This window comes from Microtus pennsylvanicus, chromosome 7 (genome assembly GCF_037038515.1).
Source record: "Microtus pennsylvanicus isolate mMicPen1 chromosome 7, mMicPen1.hap1, whole genome shotgun sequence".
Taxonomy (NCBI): Eukaryota; Metazoa; Chordata; class Mammalia; order Rodentia; family Cricetidae; genus Microtus; species Microtus pennsylvanicus.
In genome coordinates, this window is record NC_134585.1 from 124,926,641 (window position 1) to 124,948,946 (window position 22,306).

General features: G+C 38.5%; 1 protein-coding gene across 2 annotated transcripts in view; it reads right to left on the reverse strand.

Annotated features, from left to right (window-relative positions):
- Positions 1-4,732: 4,732 nt before the first annotated feature.
- LOC142853505 (uncharacterized) overlaps positions 4,733-22,306 on the reverse strand; it is a 35,886-nt gene continuing 18,312 nt past the window's right edge. For both annotated transcript variants that reach the window (XM_075978686.1, XM_075978687.1), the window contains 3 exons: positions 13,177-13,303; positions 12,926-12,986; positions 4,733-11,819 (listed from right to left, as the gene is read on the reverse strand). In XM_075978686.1, coding sequence (XP_075834801.1) covers positions 10,358-11,819; positions 12,926-12,986; positions 13,177-13,303 — 1,650 coding nt within the window. In that variant the 3' untranslated portion in view covers positions 4,733-10,357. The remainder of the gene's footprint in view (positions 11,820-12,925; positions 12,987-13,176; positions 13,304-22,306) is intronic.

Genomic DNA, 22,306 nt, shown 5'->3' on the forward strand with positions numbered 1-22,306 from the left:
TCATGACAGGCAGGATTGAACATATAAGCATAGGAGAGTTCCCTTGTTAGAAAGTCAATATTTATTGACTCAAGCTAACCTTCCCGAATTATACAGCCCAAATCTAGCCTGCCTTCATTCTCATGACAGATTAACATATGAAATAGGACCTGATTGTGACAGGATCCGTGTGATTTTGTCACAATCAGGTCCTATTTCATAATGGTGACTCCAGCAGTTGTTTGCCTACCTACACTGTATGCAATAAACTATTCCTCCTATTCTGGTCTGAAAGTGGAAGCCATGCTCCACATACAAATCCTTTTCCTGTTACTGTAATGGACAGTTGACTACATGTCTTAAATTTTTAATTTTAGAGCTCAGTGGTCATTGTGTTCTTTCATCTAAGAATTTAGTTTAATTACAAGGACAACAAGGTCATTGCTCTGGGGAGCAATGGTGTGGGATCAAGGCTACATAATCCAACAAAGAAATGTTTTTCTCAGAAACATTTTTCTACAATGCTGGAGGTACTGCTATTCTAGAATTAATATGTCTTCCCAGTGATAAATCATTCACATACTTAAAGTTTAATAGACATAAATCCCGTTAATAACAGTATGCATTCATGGTGGTTAATGCTAAAAGAGGAGACCACCTGGTCCAGATTTTGCATTCCACATATGCTGTCATCCTTAAGTCTTTTTTTAGGTTCAGGCCTGAGGTTATACATTGAACAGTGTAAATAGGGACATGAGAATGCAAGTCTAGCCACTTAGGCAGATGGAGATTTACAGAACAAAACTACCTTTTAGATTATGCATTATGATCAAAATAAAATATATCACATGTATGATTTAAAAGATAAATAGATCTTAATATATGATCTAAAAGATACATTTAAGATGTATTGATGCTACAATCCTCACACATACAAAGGACATACAACACAAATTAAAACAATGTTATGGGAAAGTCACCTATCCACACTGTGATTGTTCTTAAGTCAACAGCTATTCTGAGCCATTCTAACCTCAGAATAATCCTTCTTTTGCCTCCAAGCAAGCTGGCTCAGAGAAAGGCCACAGATGCTTCTTTGATGAACTGCCCTGACTGGTGTTTATTTCAAGTCTGTGACATTACTGTACAGAATCTCACTTTTTACGTTTTATTTTATGTATATGGGTGTTTACCCACAGGTGTCTCTGTGCAGTACCTGCAGAAGCCAGATAAGTGAATCAGATCCCTTGGAACTGGAGTTGCAGGAGATGGATAGCAACCATAGTTTTTGGCAATGTAACCTGTGCCCTCTGCAACAACACCCAGTGTTCTTAATTGCTAAGCTACCTCGCAAGCTGCATTTTTATTTAAAATGTATTCCCAAAATTTTCCCTTCTAATTCGTTCCTTAAGTCTGCATGAATAAGGATGTGCAACTATATTAATAAAACCTGCTGGGTCCATTTCTGTTGGTTTTGTGTTATGGTTTCAGAATTGAACATGTTGTTTCAGATACACAAGTAGGGATCTCATCCCTGCCTGAGGCTAATTCACCCAATTGTAGGAGAATTGTAATCTTTATTGAGCAACATGATTCTGACCCTTAAGTGACCTAGGCTGACTTGGACAGCAAACATTATCAAGAATAAAAAACTCAGATTGGCAAATACCTCAGCTAACATTTGCTGGTGCCACAGCCCTGAAGTTCTAGGGCTTCAGGAAAGACTATGGATACTGTCCAGGAGCACAGGCTCCCTGGGTTCAATGGGCCTTCCACCATACCCTACTGACTATTCTCATTTTGGATGACTTTGAAATCTTAAAATTCCTGCCTCCAATTTCTAAGTATCATGGTTACACATCTGTGCCACCTTGATTGACTTAGTTGGCTTTAACTCCATTTAATCATTCGTTAGAATGATGGGATGAGTAAGATGAGCAGTTACACTTAATTAATATTAAAATTCCACCGATCTCCATGAGCCTGGGTTTCAACCATCTGTAGAATAAAGACAGTACTGTGCTCTAGTCTCTTGATGAATTATAATACAAAGATAAAGAAAAACAATATTGCTCATAGTTGGAAGACACTAGACCTTAAGACAGGAAGGCTGCATTTGATGGGAGTCATCTGTTACTTAGATCAACCAATCACACCTTATTGCTATTAATGACATGTTCATGGGACTGAATAGAAGGCTCAGCACTTAAAACACTGGCTGCTCACCCGCAGGGCCTGACTTTTGATTCCCAGCACCCAAAAGACAGCTTACAATTGTCAGGAACTCCAGTCACAGGGGATCAGACAGCATCTTCTAGTCACTACTGGTTCCTGGCATGCCATTGGTATACTCACTGGCAAAACTTATACAATTAAATTAAATTTTATTCTTTTCTAAGGTAATAGACACATGAAGAAAACCCTTTTTAACAATATGTAATCATATACATAGATGTCTTGCCACCATTTGCATATCTGGTTCCGTAGGAGGCCAGATGAATGCACCAGATCTCCAAGACTGCGAAATACAAGTCATTCTGAAGAATCAGATATAGGTGCCAGGAATTAAACTTCGGTATTTAAGAGGAGCAGCACTACTGAGCCAACTCTCCAGGTCATAGTAATGTTGAAGATGAAGATGAGCTACTATTCCTTCTGTTTCCTATTACTTGAAGGTGAGGAAATTCTCCTCTTGATGGTTGTCAAAGTATTTAATGGATTTCTTTACCTCTCCATATTGTTTCTCAGTTTCATTGTTAACACAGTTCTCTTGATGTAAGATTACAAAAGCTTTTGTTAAAACCATGCAGAGTCCAGCAAGATTATATTAGGAAAAGTTCCAAAATTTGAGATAAGATTGTATTTTTGGAATCCCAGCACTAGGGAGGCAGAGGCAGGTGGATCTGTGTGAGTTCGAGGCCAGCCTGGTCTACAAGAGCTAGTTCCAGAACAGGAACCAAAAAGCTACCGAGAAACCCTGTCTTGAAAAATCAAAAAAAAAAAAAAAAAAAGATTGTATTTTTGACATAGGGTATGTCCACAGAGCCATAGCTGCAATAGAATTCACTATGGGCGCCAAGATGGCCACAGACTCAGAGACTGGCCCAAAACAATCCTGAAAGTGCTAGGATTATAGCCATGCACCTCTAAATCCAGTTGTGGTATATGTTTTTAAATGACCTATCAATGAATCAGAGAATGAAAAATAAAGTATGATTTAAAAGGGGCCATCATTGTTCTGATGAAGAGTAAATTTCTTGAAATTCTATTAATTGAAATGTGCAATCATTTAATACGTGCTCAATAATTGGGTCATTGTCTGCTTTATTAACTTTATCCATGTAAAAATGTTTGAACAGTGTTTGTGTATATACACCTGGGCAACTCACAGGTGTCTATTATTTTCTTCCCCTATGTGAGTTTTAGTGATAAAACCTAGGGATTCATTTGACTGCAATTGGTCTCAATTGCACTTATTCAGGATTAAAAATTATTTATGTGTGTAGGAGTGTGCATATGCCTCTACCCAAGTTTAGAAATAAAAGAAAAATCTTGTAGGAGCAAGATGGATCACCCAGAGATAGAACACAGGTCATCAGGCTTATCAGCAACCAATTTTAATGAATGAGACAATTATTTGGAATTCAGCTGTGGTTTTTGAGAAAGTGTTATAATCAAATGTTTAGTCCCCAGAATAAACAAGTTAAAAAGATGTTTGATCTGATAAATATTTTCCTATGCAAAGAGGATATTTATTCAAATTATACAGTGTTCATCTGTCCTTGTTTACAATCTGAAAAGAGGACAATAGTTTACTATTATAATATTCCTTATAATCTTATTTGAGGACCAGGGAAATGGCTCCATGGGAAAGGTCTGTGGTGTGCAAGGATAGAAAACTGACCTTGATCATCATATTAAGAGGACCAAAAGTAGAAACTGCAAAGTGGTCTTCTGGTCTCCAAATATCTGCATTGGTCCTAAAAACCCACATTGCACACACATCGTAAATCTTTGTTACAAAATAAATCTTAGTGCCATTACATTATCTGACATCTCTGGATAATTTCCTTAGAAGGCAATTCTTCAAGATAAAATGGTTAACTAATTGGGAGCAGGGAAGCATGGAACATCAGTATTATGTATATATATTCTAATATATATTTATAACACACATATAAAACATCAAGCTATGGTATGAGATACACAGTTGAATGTTCATTATCCTACTTTATTACATCTCTACCAGATAAATGAAAATACTGTTTTGAGTACACACACGAGATCATTAATGTTTCTTATATTCTCTTCTATTAAGCATTTTTAACGTTAACATTGCTAAATTGTGTTGACTAAAGAGCAAATCTTGTGAGTACTTCATCTACCCTTAGACTTGTACTAAGGAGGTAGACTCATGAGGATCAAGAGTTCAAATGTATCCCTGAATCATTACTAACATCTAAGCAAAACTGAATAACAAACAAGAAAATCTCAAGGGAATTTGAGATTTTGTGGAAATATGAAAAACAAAACCAGGAGCAACAACCCACCACCATTTCATATATACTCTTACTTGAAAAGTATGATGCATCCCAGCACTCAGGAGGCAGAGGCAGGCGGATCTCTGTGAGTTCGAGACCAGCCTGGTCTACAAGAAATAGTTTCAGGACAGGCTCCAAAACCACAGAGAAACCCTGTCTCGAAAAAAACAAAAAACAAAAAACAAAAAAGTATGATCACACACTGCCTGGTATTTAGATAAAAAAAAAGAATCAATTAGATGATGGGGTTACTATTCTACACATTATAGTAGGAAAATACCTATCACTAAGTAAAAACACAACAGATTAACAAAAGCCACAGAAGAAAAATAAGGACCACAAAATAAACTTCACTAAATGGATTTGTCACACATGGAGCACACTTTAGTATCTACCTCAAATGTTTCAAAGTAGAAACCACAATGCAGTGATCTCTACTATCAGTCTTCAGTGAGCATGGTAAATAATTTACTTCCTTCAAGGCTATGATGAAAAATAAATGGATCATTATTTTTTTCTTGAAGCTGAAGACAACTGTAATGTCTAAAGCCTTTACAAAATCATTTTCAGAAAGTGTTTTCTAAAAGAGTTTATTCCTATTTCTGTCTTTTAATTGATACAAACAGTCTTTAAAATATTTAGAGCACTAGAAACATGGCTGGGCAGTTAAGAAATGTTTGCTACCTGGACCAAGGTCTGATTTTTTTGACAACTTCCTGTAATTTCTGCAATAAAATCCTAGGATCTAATATATCAGAAACAAGCATACACATTCACATACCCACACAAAGTACACTAATATCACATAATCACAATCAAAACAACTCTTTAAACATACTTTCACTCCTGAAAGTTTTTCTCATGTAAGAATTCATTTCTATAATATAGGTGTTAAGGCACCTAATGGCTTACAGAGGTTTTTTTTTTCACCATGAAGCAATCAGGAAGGCTTGAAGTCTGAGAAATGAACCCTTCTAAATTGATGGAATCATTTGGGAAGACTTATGAAATGCTGTCCTGCTGGAGGAAATAAGTCATTGGGGTAGGCTTTTCTAGTTTACACTCTCTGCTTCATGCTGTAGGTCAAGGATTTGAGTTTGTAGCTTCCTGCTTTAGCTGTCATGTTAGACAGTTGTAGCCATAACTCTTTCTTTCTTTTTTGAGAAAGTGTTTCTCTGTAGCTTTGAAGTCTGTCCTAGAACTAGCTTTATAGACCAGGCTGGCCTCAAACTCACAGAGACCCACCTGCCTCTGCCTCCTGAGTGTGGGATCAAAAGTGTGCACCACCACTGCCCAGCTGCCATGTCACTTTCATGGTGATCCTGTATCCCGCTGGAGCCAAAGGCCAAATTAATTTTTATAAGTTGACCTAGACATTATATCACAGCAACAGAAAAGGAACAAATATAAATCAATAAAGTTTTACACCTGATTCCATTCAATTGAAGAGAAATATAAAATCTAAAAGGGTTGCATTATTGTTTAAATTCATAGTGCAAGTGTTACAGCAAGAGTTATCCTGACTGTCAGAAGTCAGACTATACCTACAGCTATGAAAGGAAGGTAGTCTGAGTATTTACAGCTGTGTGGAGAAAGATACCCTGATCTGATGTGGGATTCCCCTCTGTGTGCTGTGATTACCATTAATGAATAACGAAACTGCCTTGGCTTGTTGATAGGGCAGAACTTAGGTCGGCAGGGAGGGAAAACTGAACTCAATGCTGGGAGGAAGGGCAGAGTAAGAGAGATGCCATGGAGATGCTGAAGACAGATGCTTGGAATTTTACCCAGTAAGTCACAGCCACATGGCCATACACAGATTAATAGAAATGGGTTAAATTAATACGTAAGACTTAGCCAATAAGAAGCCAGAGCTAATGGGCCAAGCAGTGATTTAATTTATACAGTGTTTGTGTGGTTATTTCAGATTTAAGCTAGCCAGGTGGCTGGGAACCAAACAAGCAACCTCCCTACAACACTGATTGTCAGAAGTCAGGCTATACCTACAGTTGTGAAGAGAAGGTATCTTGTATCTTGTGATGTGGGATTCCCCTCTGTATGCTGTGAACATGATTTGTTACCATTGGTAAATAAAAAAGTTGCTTTGGCCTACAGCAGGGCAGAATATATCCAGGCTGGAAGAGAGGGAGAGAGGGAGAGAGAGAGAAAGAGAGAGAGAGAGAGAGAGAGAGAGAGAGAGAGAGAGAGAGAGAATAGGTGGAGTAAAAGAGATGTAGTTGTTCAAGCAGAAGGATGCCAGAACAGAACATTACTGATAAGCCACAGCCTGTGGTGAGATTAATAGAAATGGGTTAATTTAAGATGTAAGAATTAGTCAATAAGAATCTTGAGCTAACAGACCAAACAGTGTAGGGCCCTGGTCTGCCCTTATTCCTGGGGTGCATTCGCGGGAACAGTTTATAATCAGCTAACTAAGCTTCCTGTGTGTTTCTGTGCTCTCCCTGCCCCACCTGGTGATTAGCTGCAGAGCATTGTCTCCATTGTTAACAGGGTAATTTCCCACCTGCCTGGGTGGAGATCCTTGTACAGCAGTTAGGTAGATAAGGACTCCCCCAATTATGAATAAATGGCATTCGGCTGATCTTCTTTCAAATGACCCTGGTCTCTGTGTGTGTGTTCTTTTCAATCTCCAGGCTCTTGCCCGACTCGCGTTTGGTACAGTGGCACGCAAACTGTACCAAGGGTGTAACACAAAATCGGGTGTTACAAAACAGTGTTGTAACTAATATATTTTTTGTGTGAATATTTGGGTCTAGATGGCTCCAGAAACTTCCTGAACAGTCTCCCACTACAATCCTGGCTATCTACAGCTGATAGAAAAGCTACCCTGACTGTTATTAAGTCAGGCTATGTCTGAAACTGTGGAGAAAAGGCATTCTGAATAGCTTTTTTTGTCATTTTTTTATTTTTTATTTATTTATTTATTAAAGATTTTTGTCTCTTCCCCGCCACTGCCTCCCATTACCCTCCCCCTCCCCCAATCAAGTCCCCCTCCATCATCAGCTCGAAGAGCAATCAGAGTTCCTTGCCCTGTGGGAAGTCCAAGGACCACCCACCTCCATCCAGGTCTAGTAAGGTGAGCATCCAAACTGCCTAGGCTCCCCCAAAGCCAGTACATGCAGTAGGATCAAAAACCCATTGCCATTGTTCTTGAGTTTTCAGTAGTCCTCATTGTCTGGTCGAGTCTGCGAGTCTGGTTTTATCCCAGGCTTTTTAAGACCCAGGCCAGCTGGCCTTGGTGAGTTCCTGATAGAACATCCCCATTGTCTCAGTGTGTGGGTGCACCCCTCGCGGGCATTCTGAATAGTTATAGATCTGAAGCGAAAGGTACCCTCACTGTCCTGTCAGAACATACCTAGAGCTGTGAAGGGAAAGTATACTGGATACCTACAGCTATAAGGAGAAAGGAATCCTGACTGTTGAGAAGTCTGGCTATAACTGAAGCTGTGGAGGGAAGGTAGCCTGATACCTAGGGCTCTGAAGAAAATGGTAGCCTGATTGTTAGAAGTCAGGCCATACCTACAGTTGTGAAAGGAAAGTGTACTGGATACCTACAGCTATGACAAGAAAAGGTATCCTTGTAGAGGCCCCAAACCATGAGCCTATTTCCACCTTGTCTGAAAGTCAGAGTTTCAGGGTGGCAAAGTTGTTAACAGGTGTGGCTACACACCCTGACCTAAGGTGTGGCTGTTTTGTGTTTTGGACTTTAAGAGGGCCCAGGCAGGTAAATCCACTCCCCCTTGAGCAAAGGTGAGAGAATTCAAACATACTTCTGCTCCTTCTTTTGAATTAAGATGTTTGGCCTAGGGAATGATTGCCTTTAGGATCCTTGTCTAGGGTCGGTTCACTGCCTGAATAACAGAATGTTTTTCTCAATAATTAAGGACTTGATGGATCAAAGTATTGAAGCAAGTAACTGTTCTAGTTGTCCTTGGCATTGTGTTAAAGCAGTCTTTTGTCTTCTTCCCCCCCCCATTGTATTGGGGTATAAACATAATGGGAAATTAAATGCAGGCAGATTTACAGTATTCACTGGAACTCCCTGCCAGTACTATCCTATGCTTCTGCTTTATTATTTTCACTTGTGTCTTCATTCTCTTATTTTTCTAATCCCCAGGCCCCTACCCTGGTAAGTGGTATACTTGTCAAAGATGGTCCCTGACAAATATTGGCTATTGGGAAGTCTGGCTATACGTGAGGCTAATGTTCTCCATGCAGATGTGGCAATACTGCTCCTCTCCAAAAGAGCCATCACAGCTGGGCATTGCTTCATTCTGCTAAGAGAGCTTCAAAGCAGAGATGTTCATGGCTGTTCTGCTCACTTCCCTAAGGGAGTTTCCTAGCAGAGATGTCCAATGCTTTTCTGTTCCACCCCACTAGGGAGATTCCTGACAGAGATGTCAATTTTTTCTCGGTTTCAGCCTACATTGTTACTTCTCTGCTTCACTGGAGTTAATGGGAAACTTGCAGAAATGTGGCAGTTGCTGGTGAAGAGTTGCTGCTTCTGCACTGCTCCTTTAAGGGAGTTTGCCAGCAGAGGTGACCAAAGCTTCTCTGTTCCAATCCACTACAAACTTTCTTATCACTCCAGTGAAATATCTTCAACCAAAACTCATTCAAGAAATTTATTTGGAAGGGAAGAATCCAGGAGAGGGGTTGCCTCTACCAGGGCAGAAACCAACTGAACATGTACAGAACTTATATAGGACTTCTTAGTCACAGAGTATTCCCAGGGAGAAGATTATCAGGGTGGGAATTGGTTAGATGTCAATCCCTGATCTTGAACAATGCAGAGATTGGCTGGATTTCATGCTCAGGGGTTGGTAGATCTTGAGCTGGTAGATCCAGCTGGTTTTGTGCTCAGTTGGTCAAATGTAGTGTGTTTCTTTGGCTCTTATTTCAGGGTTAAAGTGTGTTCTTTCACTGGCTTTTTATAGTCTTTTAAGTCTGGTTTCAGGGTCAGGTATTTCTTTCCTTGGCTCTGGATTCAGGAACAAAGTGTATTTCTTTGTCTTGGTTTTAGAGTCAGGATGTATTTCTTTGTCTCCAGTTTCAGAGTCAGAATCATGTGTTTAACTGGCTGTGGTTTCAGGGTCAGGATGTGTTTCTTTGGCTGGCCCATTTACCCTACACATAGGGCTTCATAAATTCATAAATTCATTTTACCATGAGTTTGTAAGTACAAACAGTATAAAAATGACATCATAATGCTTGAAAAGATTGTTAACACTGTCAAATTTATTTCTACAGAAGAAAATAGTCCTGTGCTGTAGGCAGAAGATTCTTGTTCATTCCTGGCTTCCCAGACCCGAAATAATCACACAGAAACTATATCAATTAAAACACTGCTTGGCTTATTAGCTTAGGATTCTTATTAACTAACTCTGACATGTTAAATTAACCCATTCCTAATATTTTATATTTTACCACAAGACTTGTGATTTACCAGCAAGATTCCAGGACATCTGTCTCCTTCAGCAGATACATGGAGTCAGACTTGACTTTTTTTTCTCCTCTATCTCTGTTTGGAATTCCTGCCTTGCTCTATTTTGCTGTGACATATACCCAAAGCAGCTTTTTAATTAAACAATGGTAACAAAATACATTCACAGCATACAGAGGGGAATACCAAATCACTGTGTAGCTGATTATAAATATTTTGGATAAGATCTGACCAAATACTTTATAATAAGAAGTCCTCTTTTTTATTTCAAGTAGTCAATGTCTATTGCAATATGCAAAGATTTTTAAAAGATTGTTGCGCACAAAAATTTTACTCCTATATAAAGCACAAAATTTTATCACACTGAATACATTTATAGGGTTTCTCTGCAGTATGATTTTTTCTCATGATTTAGATTATTCATACATGCAAATACTTTACCACACTGCTTACTTTCATAGGGTTTCTCTCCAGTATGGGTTCTTTCATGCTTTCGGAGATAACTGTGACATGCAAAGGCTTTACCACACTGATTACATTCATAGGGTTTCTCTCCAGTATGGGTTCTCTCATGACTTTGTAGATTACTGTGACATGCAAAGGCTTTACCACACTGATTACATTCATAGGGTTTCTCTCCAGTATGGGTTCTTTCATGACTTTGTAGATTACTATGACATGCAAAGGCTTTACCACACTGATTACATTCATAGGGCCTCTCTCCAGTATGGCTTCTTTCATGCCTTTGTAGATTACTGTGACGTGCAAAGGCTTTACCACACTGATTACATTCATAGGGTTTCTCTCCAGTATGGGTTCTTTCATGTTTTCGGAGATAAATGTGACATGCAAAGGCTTTACCACACTGATTACATTCATGGGGTTTCTCTCCAGTATGGGTTCTTTCATGACTTTGTAGATCACTATGACATGCAAAGGCTTTACCACACTGATTACATTCATAGGGCCTCTCTCCAGTATGGCTTCTTTCATGCCTTTGTAGATTACTGTGACGTGCAAAGGTTTTACCACACTGATTACATTCATAGGGTTTCTCTCCAGTATGGGTTCTTTCATGCTTTCGGAGATAACTGTGACATGCAAAGGCTTTATCACACTGATTACATTCATAGAGTTTCTCTCCAGTATGGGTTCTTTCATGCTTTCGGAGATAACTGTGACATGCAAAGGCTTTACCACACTGATTACATTCATAGGGTTTCTCTCCATTATGGGTTCTCTCATGACTTTGTAGATTACTGTGACGTGCAAAGGCTTTACCACACTGATTACATTCATGGGGTTTCTCTCCAGTATGGGTTCTTTCATGTTTTCGGAGATAACTGTGACATGCAAAGGCTTTACCACACTGATTACATTCATGGGGTTTCTCTCCAGTATGGGTTCTTTCATGACTTTGTAGATTACTGTGACGTGCAAAGGCTTTACCACACTGATTACATTCATAGGGTTTCTCTCCAGTATGGCTTATTTCATGCCTTTGTAGATGACTGTGGCATTGAAAGGCTTTACCACACTGATTACATTCATAGGGTTTCTCTCCAGTATGGCTTATTTCATGCCTTTGTAGATGACTGTGGCATTGAAAGGCTTTACCACACTGATTACATTCATAGGGTTTCTCTCCAGTGTATGTTTTTTTATGCATTTGAAGATGACTGTGATGTGAAAAGGCTTTACCACACTCATTTCCTTCATAGGGTTTTAATCTAGTATGTGTTGTTTCATGCTTGTGATGATGACTGTCACATGCAAAGGTTTTAACACATTGAGTATATACAGAACTTTTCTCTCCAGTTTGACTTTTTTCATGCCTACAATGATAATGGTACATGTGAAAGCATTACTACATTTAATACATTGTTGAATATTTTTATCTGTATGAATTAATTTTACAATTTAGTTCTATTTTAAAGAGGAATTATATGTTAAGGTTTTATCACCATGTTTACAATTTTGTTTTTCCCCTTTATTAAGGCTTGCTTTTCATCTTTGAAGATAACTGATAACAGCCTTTATTACATGATTCACATTTACAGAATCTTTTTTTCTGTATGAGAACTGAAAAACTCAGAGCTTTACCACTCTTATTGCATTCATAATGTTTCCTATACTGTGAGTGATACTACATTTGCTAAGTGAGCGAGGACAAACAGAAATATTTATACAGTCCTAGTACTCATGGCGCTTTTCTGAAATGTGAGATTGTTGACATATTAACAATGAGACTAGAAAACTAATTACTTGTATACTTTTACATCAAATTCAACAAGTATACTCAACATGGAGACTGCTACACATCTTCTATTTGTTCTGAGAGAAAGGTATGTTATATCTTTTCACATCCCTATGCTCATGTGGCTTGTATCCAGAGTAACATATGATATTCCTAGTAAAGGAAGAATAACAAACACAAGGTTTCCACATTGAGTTCACACTTTCTGTCCTCCTAGATTTGTGGCATCTGGATTAAGGCCTCTTCACAACAGCTGCCCCTTGATTCATGACTCTAACTGCCCCCTCACTAAACTTAACACAGTCACAAGTATATGGGTTAAACTACCTTTTCTATGGACTATTAGTGTAATAAAGGGTTTTAGCGATATACTTATCATCTTTTCAACATGTATATGTTTTATAATATGAATAATATGAAATAAACAGACAATTTTACAATATAATTCTCATTGTATTATGATTCAAATGGTAATATAGGTTAAGACATTTTTTCCTTCACTTCTTTCTTAAAAGAATGACTTGCAAATGAAGTTCACCTATCTGAAATTAAGGTATATGATTTTGTGAGAATTTAATAATCATCAATGCATGTTATTATTTACACTGCTGCTTTTGTTTAAAACATATAGGATGCATTACAATTCTTCAGAGGTATATTTGTATATTTATAAATGAAAATTACCTTTTATGTCTTCTAGAACTTTGACAATGTTCTTCAATATTATGGTCTTCCCAACTGTATCCTAAAATATAGTGCCAGGTGTTATATATTAAAAATTGTAAAAAAAAAATAGCTACCATTTGAAGCAAACCTTACAACCATGTTGGATTTATTTATCCCATTCTTCTTTCTCAATTATATTACAAAAGAACCCCATTAACCATTGAACAGCCATCCCCTTATTTGAAATATGAAAGATAATTCTGCCTTACCTATAGTAGTGAGGTTTCTGTAGGTCTCCACCATCACATCTTTGTAGAGATTCTTCTGGGAAGGATCCAGCAAAGTCCATTCTTCCCAATTGAAGTCGACATGCACATCATCATAGGTCACTGCATTCTAAAATATGCCATACATGTGTACAACCAAAAGCATGATTTTGACAACACTGTAAATGTATACTTCTTTGACAGTATGGTCATATAATTCTGGTGCTCCCCATACTTATTCCATGGCACAGACATCATAATTTAATCACCAAGTCACTTTAGAAGCAAAATGAATAAGAGGCTCACCTCTGTCATTTCTGACCCTTTGAATGGGATATCACCTTACAAGAGAAATGCCTACTAACCAACAATGAAAGATATGTAAACAAATCAAAAGTACAGAGTACAGATAAGAGAAACTGTATGAAAGATTAATTCCTAACTACAAAAAAGAAAAATAAGACGAAAAAGCTGGATGCATTGAATTATGCCTCTAATGCTTGCACTCAGAAGGCAGAGGCATGTATATATATCTGCCTCTGAGTTGAATACCAGCCTAGCCTATGCAATCACTTCTAGGACAGCAAGAAATACATATCAAATATCTGTTTCACATGAAGAAAATCAATCAAAAAAACATAAAAGATAGAAACAACTCATAGGTTTGCTGAAGTTTCTACAAAGAGTTATGCATTCACTTCAACTCTTTATTCATCTACCAGAAATCTGAAGTGCCTCAATTTTAACCGCAATGTAAATAGGATTTTACTAAAAGGCACTGTATGTTTAAAAAATTATAAATAGAAAAATAAAAACAATAGCAATTAATATGCTGATTACAAATAATCAACACAGAGCAGGAAAGATGGCTCAACAGTAAAGAGTCCTCCTGGTATTGCATATAGATGGTTTTATGGACTTACATGGGGGATCATAGCTATCTATTATTTCAAGTTCAGAATTTCTAGTACCATCTTTTGATCAAGGTAAGAACCAGGTACTCACATGGTGCATATCCATGCATACAGGTAAAATACTCTTTTTAAAATAAAAATTCAAAACAAAACAGGCAGGAAGAAGGTTATGCACCTGCAATCCAATGACTCAAAAGGCACAGGCAGTATTAATGTCATGAATACATGCCATTCTGGGAAACATAATAATACCCTCTGTCAAATTTTAAAGTTCAAGGTATGGTGAAGCTCAATACAACAGCATATGCTTGATAGAAACAAAACCATCATACAACAATATAAAAACAAAAAAAGCAAGGAATGCTGGCCCACCTTTAATCCCAGCACTTGAGAGTCAGAGTCAGAGGTTCTCTGAGTTTGAAGTCAGCCTGGTATATATAGCTACTTTCAGGACAGCTAGATCTACACCAACAAACCTTGTCTTCAAAATAAACAAAAATGAAAACAGTAGGATATTAAACCACCTTAGCACCAAATAGCAGTTAATTCTACTGAATCTTGTGTGATTTAGTGATAGAGTTTATGGCTTTTTTTTTTGTTTCAATTCCCTGCCTGCAGCAAGCAAGGTAGGCGCTTTGTTTATGAGCTACTCAACCAGCATGGAGATCTGATCTCGGCACCAGGAGAGCCATCATTGGGGCACATAACATCACCCAGCTCAGCCTGTCTGTCTGAGTGCTGAGGCCGAATCCTGAGGGCAACCAGGCAGGCGGGAGCTCCTTTGTTTCAATAGCCTGCCTGCAGCAAGCAAGGTAGGCGCTTTGTTTATAAGCTACCCAACCAGCACGGAGATCTGATCTCAGCACCAGGAGAGACATCACTGGAGCACCAGGAGAGCCATCACTGGGGAATGCCATCACTGGGAAGGTACATCAGTAGGCAAGGAGACCTGATCCTGTAAAAGAAGATCCATAGGGGAGCATTCGGAGGAAGAGATGGCCAGGCGCCAATGCAAGAATTCACCCAACAATCTGAAAAGCAACATGAAACCACCAGAACCTAGTGACCTCACAACAGGAGGACATGAACACCTTAATCAAGAAGAAGTAGAAAAAAAATGACTTTATGAAAGTGATTGACGCCCTTAAACAGCATGTAAAAAATGCCCTTATAGAAGTGATAGAGTTTATGATGGTGGGGAAGTTATGACAGCAAAAGAAAAAAGCTGACTAATTAGTTTCAACCACAACATGGTAGGCACAAAGATCAGGAAATGTATTGAGGCAATAGAAACTCATATTGTGGGATTCCCTTCTGTATGCTGTGATTATCATTGGTTAATAAAGAAACTGCTTTGGGCTTATAGCAAACCTAAGGGTAGATGGGGAAAACTAAACTGAATGCTGGGAGAAAGAAGGCGGAGTCAGAGAGAAGTCATGGAGCCCCGCCAGAGACAGATGCTGAGAACTTTACCTGGTAAGCCACAGCCACATGGCAATACACAGATTAATAGAAATTGGTTAAATTAATATGTAAGAGTTAGCCAGTAAGAAGCTAGTGCTAATGGGCTAAGCAGTGATTTGGTTAATACAGTTTCTGTGTGATTATTTTGGAGCTGAGCAGCTGGGAACTAACAAGCAGCTTCCCACAATAAACTGTTGACCACGTGGCCAACTAAAATCCATTTAAAATCTTAGAGAGCTTGGAAAGGAATTCTAGACACTAAAAAAATGAAGTTTAGCCACATTTGTTTCCCCAAATGGGCTTTGCTTACTGGTGACATGCTGCGGCTCCTTTAAGAGAGGTTTTTCTGATTTAGAGGTAGCAGAAAAAAACCTGCACCATTTTGAAATGCCAGATTTCTGGGCTGTGCTGCCACCGTGAACTCTGACTTTCTGGAGGACCAGCTATGGGATCTGTGAGCAGATTGCTAATGGCAACTTAGATCCCCTGTATGTCTGACAATGGGGCAATGTACATGACTCTAAGAGGCAGTAAACATGCCTTTGCCATGTCAGACTGGGTAAAGCAAGCAGGCAGGCTGCATTTGTTCTACCAATGGCACAGCTTAAGTCCATAAGAAGTGCTTAGCATTTTAAGAAGCACTCTTAAACAGTAAAGAATTACAGATTCACAATAGGACAGATTCATACATAAAAGACCTCTAAATGAGACACAGTGTGTTTAAAAAATGTACATAGGCTTGGGAGAGAGAAGAAAAATATAGAAAGTTATAAAAAGAAGTAAATGGTTTATAAAAGTGAAACAAAGTCTGTAAAGAGACAGAGTATAGACAATCATAAATTAAAGGAGTAAAGATAATAAAATAAATATTAAAAAGTAATAGAATAAAAACAAATAAGCCACATAAGCATGGACTATATACAGAGTCTCTGGATTATGTATATTATTGTGTTTTCTTTGAATTTTTTGACTGTAAAGGAGTTAAGTAACCAACATATATACTTTACAGGTATCATGTCTTCAGAATTTGGGTCTAAGGATTTGTTGCTTTGGAAAAGAGGTTCTCCTTTTTTCCCCACAGAGGATGAGAACCTGTGGAATCCCTCCAGACTAATATAGTTTGATGAATCAAGACCACCCAAAAAGTCAATGTGAACACCCCCGAAAAATTATTTCACCAAATAAAGAGCAGGAAGCAATTTGGAGAGAACTATGCCCATATTCCCAAATACTGTTCATAAATGTTTGTTTACATTTAAAAGGGGATATGCTATAGAGATTTGCATTGGTATGGATCTTGGCTTATTGATACTAATTTAAGTTCAATTTTATTATATGTATCTCTGCTCTTGATTAAGGTATTGTATTTGTGCAGCTCATTTAAAAATGTAATGTAGCCGGGCGGTGGTGGTGCACGCCTTTAATCCCAGCACTTGGGAGGCAGAGGCATGTGGATCTCTGTGAGTTCGATACCAGCCTGGTCTACAAGAGCTAGTTCCAGGACAGGCTCCAAAACCACAGAGAAACCCTGTCTCGAAAAACCAAAATAAATAAGGAAAGAAAGAAGGAAAGAAAGAAAAAAATAAAAATGTAATGTATAAATAAAATATAGGTAAATAGAGTCACCTATAATAGTAATAGTCAAGTTTGTAGCATGTTAGTTAGATTTTCTAGATGTACAGAAATGTATTTCAGATAGATAGATTCTTCAAATGTTTCAAAGACTTTCAGAATATGACATTTAAAATGTTTTAAGAGGTTAAGACTTTTCATGACAATGAGACATATCTGCTACTGGCAGCACCAATCTACTTCAAAAGGAAGACAGGCATCGAAGAGGCTCCTTATGGAGTTTGTTAGCTATTTGGGCAAGAAACTGCTCTAGGAAGGACTGCTTGAGGAACTAGACAGGAAGGACTCACAGAGAAATGATTGCTGATTTTGTCTAAAGGTGAGATGATTCTTCAGGGTTCCTGATTCATGAAAGAGTCTGCCAGACATTCTGCGGGACACAGAAAAAAGCAACTGATGGACTTTTCCATTGCAAGGCAGAACAGGTCTTCAAATTTCCTACTTTATGGAAAAGTCTGCTGGATACTATGGGCCTGTGGGCTGAAGATTGGATGCCCCAACAACACAGAAAAACTTTGGGTGACTGTCCAGGCAACAAGATGTCTTTGTCATTTCTAGAGTTTTGGAAGTTGCTTACAATATACTTCCTGTTTACTTAGGTAATATTATAGCCTTCTGGAGTCTCTGATGGAGTTGAAGAATTGGGAGGTGATGTGGGATTCCCCTCTGTATACTGTGATTATCATTGTTTAATAAACAAACTGTTTTGAGCCTATCGCAGAGCTATAGGGCAGAACTTAGGTAGGTGGGGGAAAACTAAACTGAATGCTGGGAGGAAGAATGCAGAGTCAGAAGTTATGTAGCCCCGCCAGAGACAGATGCTGGGAACTTAACCCGGTAAGTCACAGGCATGTAGCAATACACAGGTTAATAGAAATGGGTTAAATTAAAATTGTAAGAGCTAGTCAATAAGAAGCTAGAGCTAAGGGGACAAGCTGTGATTTAATTAATAATTTCTGTGTGATTAATTTGGGGCTGAGCACCTGGGAACAAATAAGCAGCCCTCTTTACTACATCATATCACAGTCCCAATGAGGGTTTTCATCCAGAAAGGCTCCTCCTACTAATGGTTTCACAAGCAATCAAATGAAAGTTACCAAGAAGAGGTGCATGTTAACATACATCTTCTATCTGGGATGTTTTTCATTCAATCAATTACATTCTGACCTGGGTTACTATAGGCTCCTGGTCATCCATGAAGAAAATTAATTTAGTCACTTCAAGATACTCATAGTCTGCAATAGCCCCTATACTGTTTAAATGTTCAGTCTCTTCTGATGCTCAAGACACTCTCTTGACAGTGATTTGTTGACAGAGGTTTCTCTCCAGCCCAGTCCCACAGTCATTCAGTCCCAAAGAAACACACAGAGGTCTACATTACTTATAAACTGGTTGACCTATTAGCTCAGGTTTCTTTTTCTTTCTTTCTTTCTTTCTTTCTTTCTTTTTCTTTTCTTTTTTTTTTTTTTTTTTGGCTTTTCGAGACAGGGTTTCTCTGTGGTTTTGGAGCCTGTCCTGGAACTGGAACTAGCTCTTGTAGACCAGGCTGGGCTCGAACTCACAGAGATCTGCCTGCCTCTGCCTCCCAAGTGCTGGGATTAAAGGCATGCACCACCACCACCCAGCAAAGCTCAGGTTTCTTATTAACTAATTCTTGCATCTTACATTAGTACATAATTCTTGTCTGTGTTGGTCAACCTTTTATCAATGAGGCATTTTCATCTTGTTTCCTCTATGTCTGAGTGATGACTGCAGACTTAGCCTTTCCTCTTCCCAGAATTCTCCTATTCTGGTCACCCCACATATCCTTCCTGCCTAGTTACTGGTCAATCAGCATTTTATTAAACCAATAGCAGTGACAAATCTTTACGAGGTACAAGACCATTGTCCCACAGAAAGTAACATCTTGTAAAAATCAGAAAACAAGTTACATCTTTCCAACATACACTGGTATAGAATACCATTTACACTCCAAAATAGAGAAATGGAGACATAGTGAGGGAAGACTGAACCAAGGCAAGACTGAAGCATAGCAGGACAAATATCAAACCCTGTAGCTCTTTCTCAGGTGTATAGAGCTTCAGTTTCAAAGGGCTCAGATGGCTCTACCCTGCATCGTCTCACACATCTCTGTGGTTACTTCCACTCCCTATGTTCAGTTAGTTCTCCATAGAAGATGTTTTAGAGTTCAGGGATCTCAACTTCTTGTGGTATCAAAATACTACCTAGGCTGTGTCAAAATAAAACCCTGGCTGTTGTGGAATAGTATTGTAAGATGTGTTATATTTGTTTATGTTGTAAAACAATTGTTTCAATGATACAAATATGTGTTACATTCTTCTACGTTGCATTTGTTTAATTCTGTGAAGCTGCTATACTGGGCTGGTCTAAAATACCTGTTTGGCCTAATGAACAGTCAATAGCTCAGTAGGGAGAATAAAAAGGGCTGGCAGGAAGAGATAATAAATGGGAGGAAAAATCTTGGAGGGAAAAAGGAAGTATGACCAAGAAAAGGAGAAGGAAGCATGGGCCAGCCACTCAGCTACACAGCAAGCCACAGAGTAAGAAGTAAAAAAAAAATTTATACAGAATAGAGAAAGAAAAAAGCCCAGAGGCAAAAGGTAGATGGGACAATTAGTTTAGAAAAGCTGGCTAGAAACAAGACAACCTAAGACCAGAAATTTATAATAATAATATGCCTCAGTGTATGTCATTTTTTTGAGATCTGGGTGACAGGCCTCCAAAAGAGTAAAAACAACAACAGGTTTCATCCTCACAGCTTCATGGCATGAACTCTCACAATCTCTTCACTGGGTTTCTGATTCTGCCAAACATGGATGCCAGTAACAATGCTGAGTTGTGGGGGCTGGAGAGATGGCTCAGTGGTTAAGAGCATTGCCTGCTCTTCCAAAGGTCCTGAGTTCAATTCCCAGCAACCACATAGTGGCTCACAACCATCTGTAAAGAGGTCTGGTGCCCTCTTCTGGCCTACAGACATACACACAGACAGAATATTGTATACATAATAAATAAATATTTAAAAAAACAAACAAACAATGCTGAGTTGTAACCACAAACTAAAAACCCAGTACCTTAAATTTTGATTCTTTCTTGTTTCCAGGACCAGCACATGATGAGTGGTCCTGAAAAGTTTAACTTCTTAATTGACAGACACTAACACACTTGGACCAAAGGCATAGCAGGTTTTGTATGAAATTGCTTCCTAGGATGAGGAATCACTTTGCTTACTCCTTACATAAATTGAAGGTTTATGTGGATGGAGTCTTACTCCTGAAGCACCTTGCTAGACTTCCATTCTATGGCAAGGGCCTTCTCTATAATAGTAATAAACTCCTTGAAAATCCCTGCTTGTTCTAGTAATTGGTTGCTACCTGAAACTACCTTTTCATTTTCATTTATTTCAGCCCCACTTGTTTTCTTTTTACTGTAGACCTGAATGAATCATCAGTAATAACCATCTAACAGATCCAATATTTCATTTAATGAATCAGCCCATTATTTTTTTAATTATGCTTTACTAAATTTCCAGGTAATAGACAGAAAAAGAAAGATTTTGGAGCCAAAATATCACACAAATGACCTCTAACTTAATCTGTTATGGAATCTATCATTTCCAACTGAAATACTATGATGTCAATCTCTACTTTCTGGCATTTCTCTTAACATTTCCATCTTCCTGGTCCTATAAGAACAGCCAATTTAGTTCTGTGTACTACTTGCTATATTTTTTCACCACCTAAAATCTAGATATCTTCTACACTCTTTCAAGAGGCATCATTCCCAGGTTCTGCCTAGCAACAATATTACTTTTGGTTTTCCATTTCTTTGTCCTAACTTGCATTTATGTTGCTCTGATTAAATCCTCTAACCAAAACCAGCTCAGACAATGAGTGGGGTAATCTGACTTCATCATTTTCAGAGCTTAGGATAGAAAATCAAGTTAATAGTTGAATGCAAAAATCCATGGACAAAGATTGTTTTCTGGCTTTCTCTCTTGCCTAGTCACTCTTTCATTCATGCTAAGATAGCTCCCTTTTGTAGCTCAAGCCCACTTTCTTAGGGATATTGCCACCCTCATTGGAGGAGCCTTCCCACGTGAATCATCAACACAATCTCTCCCAGATACAGCAGTCTATATCTTTTATGAACCACGCCACTCTGAACACAGTTGAGCAAATGTCCTTGTGGTAGGAACTTTTGGATATATGTCCAAGAGTGGTATAGCTGGGTCTTGAGGTGAATTGACTTACAACTTCCTGAGGACTGCATGTTGATTTCCACATTGGCTGTACAAGTTTGCACTTGTACATGTCCTTGCCACATATCCTTGCCAGCATTAGCTGTCCCTTGTATTATGGAGCTTAACAAATCCTACAGGTGTAAGATAAAATCTCAAAGTAGTTTTGATATTCATTTTCCTGATGGCTAAAGTTGTTGAACATGTCTTCAAGTGTTTCTCAGTCACTTTAGATTCTTTTACTGAGAATTCTTTTTAGAGGTATTCCCCATTATAGTTGGATGATTTGCTTTGTTGTTGTCTAGTTTCTTGAATTCTTTAATATCCTAGGTGAGTAAACCCAGAATCACATAGAAAAATATGATATTTACTCACTTATAGGTGGATATTAGCAGTTAATCACAGTACAATCCACAGACACAGAGAGGCTAAGTAACAACAGCTCTAGGGGAGATGCATGGATCTCCATGGTAAGCAGAAATAGAATAGATCTTGTAGGTATACTGGAAGCAGAGGGGATGGGAAGAGGAAGAATCAGGTAAGCGAGGAAGGGACAGATGGGGAGATGACAGGGAGAGATGGCTGGAATAAAGGAGCTTTTAACAGGGCATGTGGAAACAGTGTAGTGAAAACATTATAGAACCTATAAAGGTGACTCTAGTGACTGTTCCTAGTAATCAAGAATATGGAGGCTGAACTAACCATCTTCTGTAACCACATAAAGTTTTCAGTGGAACTGGACACCAAGCCAACCACAAAACATTCAACCCACACTTGTACTACCTGCAAGATACGCTGGGGCACTGGTGACTCAGAGCTTTCTTAGTGGCCAATAGATGACTGGTCTAACTTGAAGCCCAGGCTG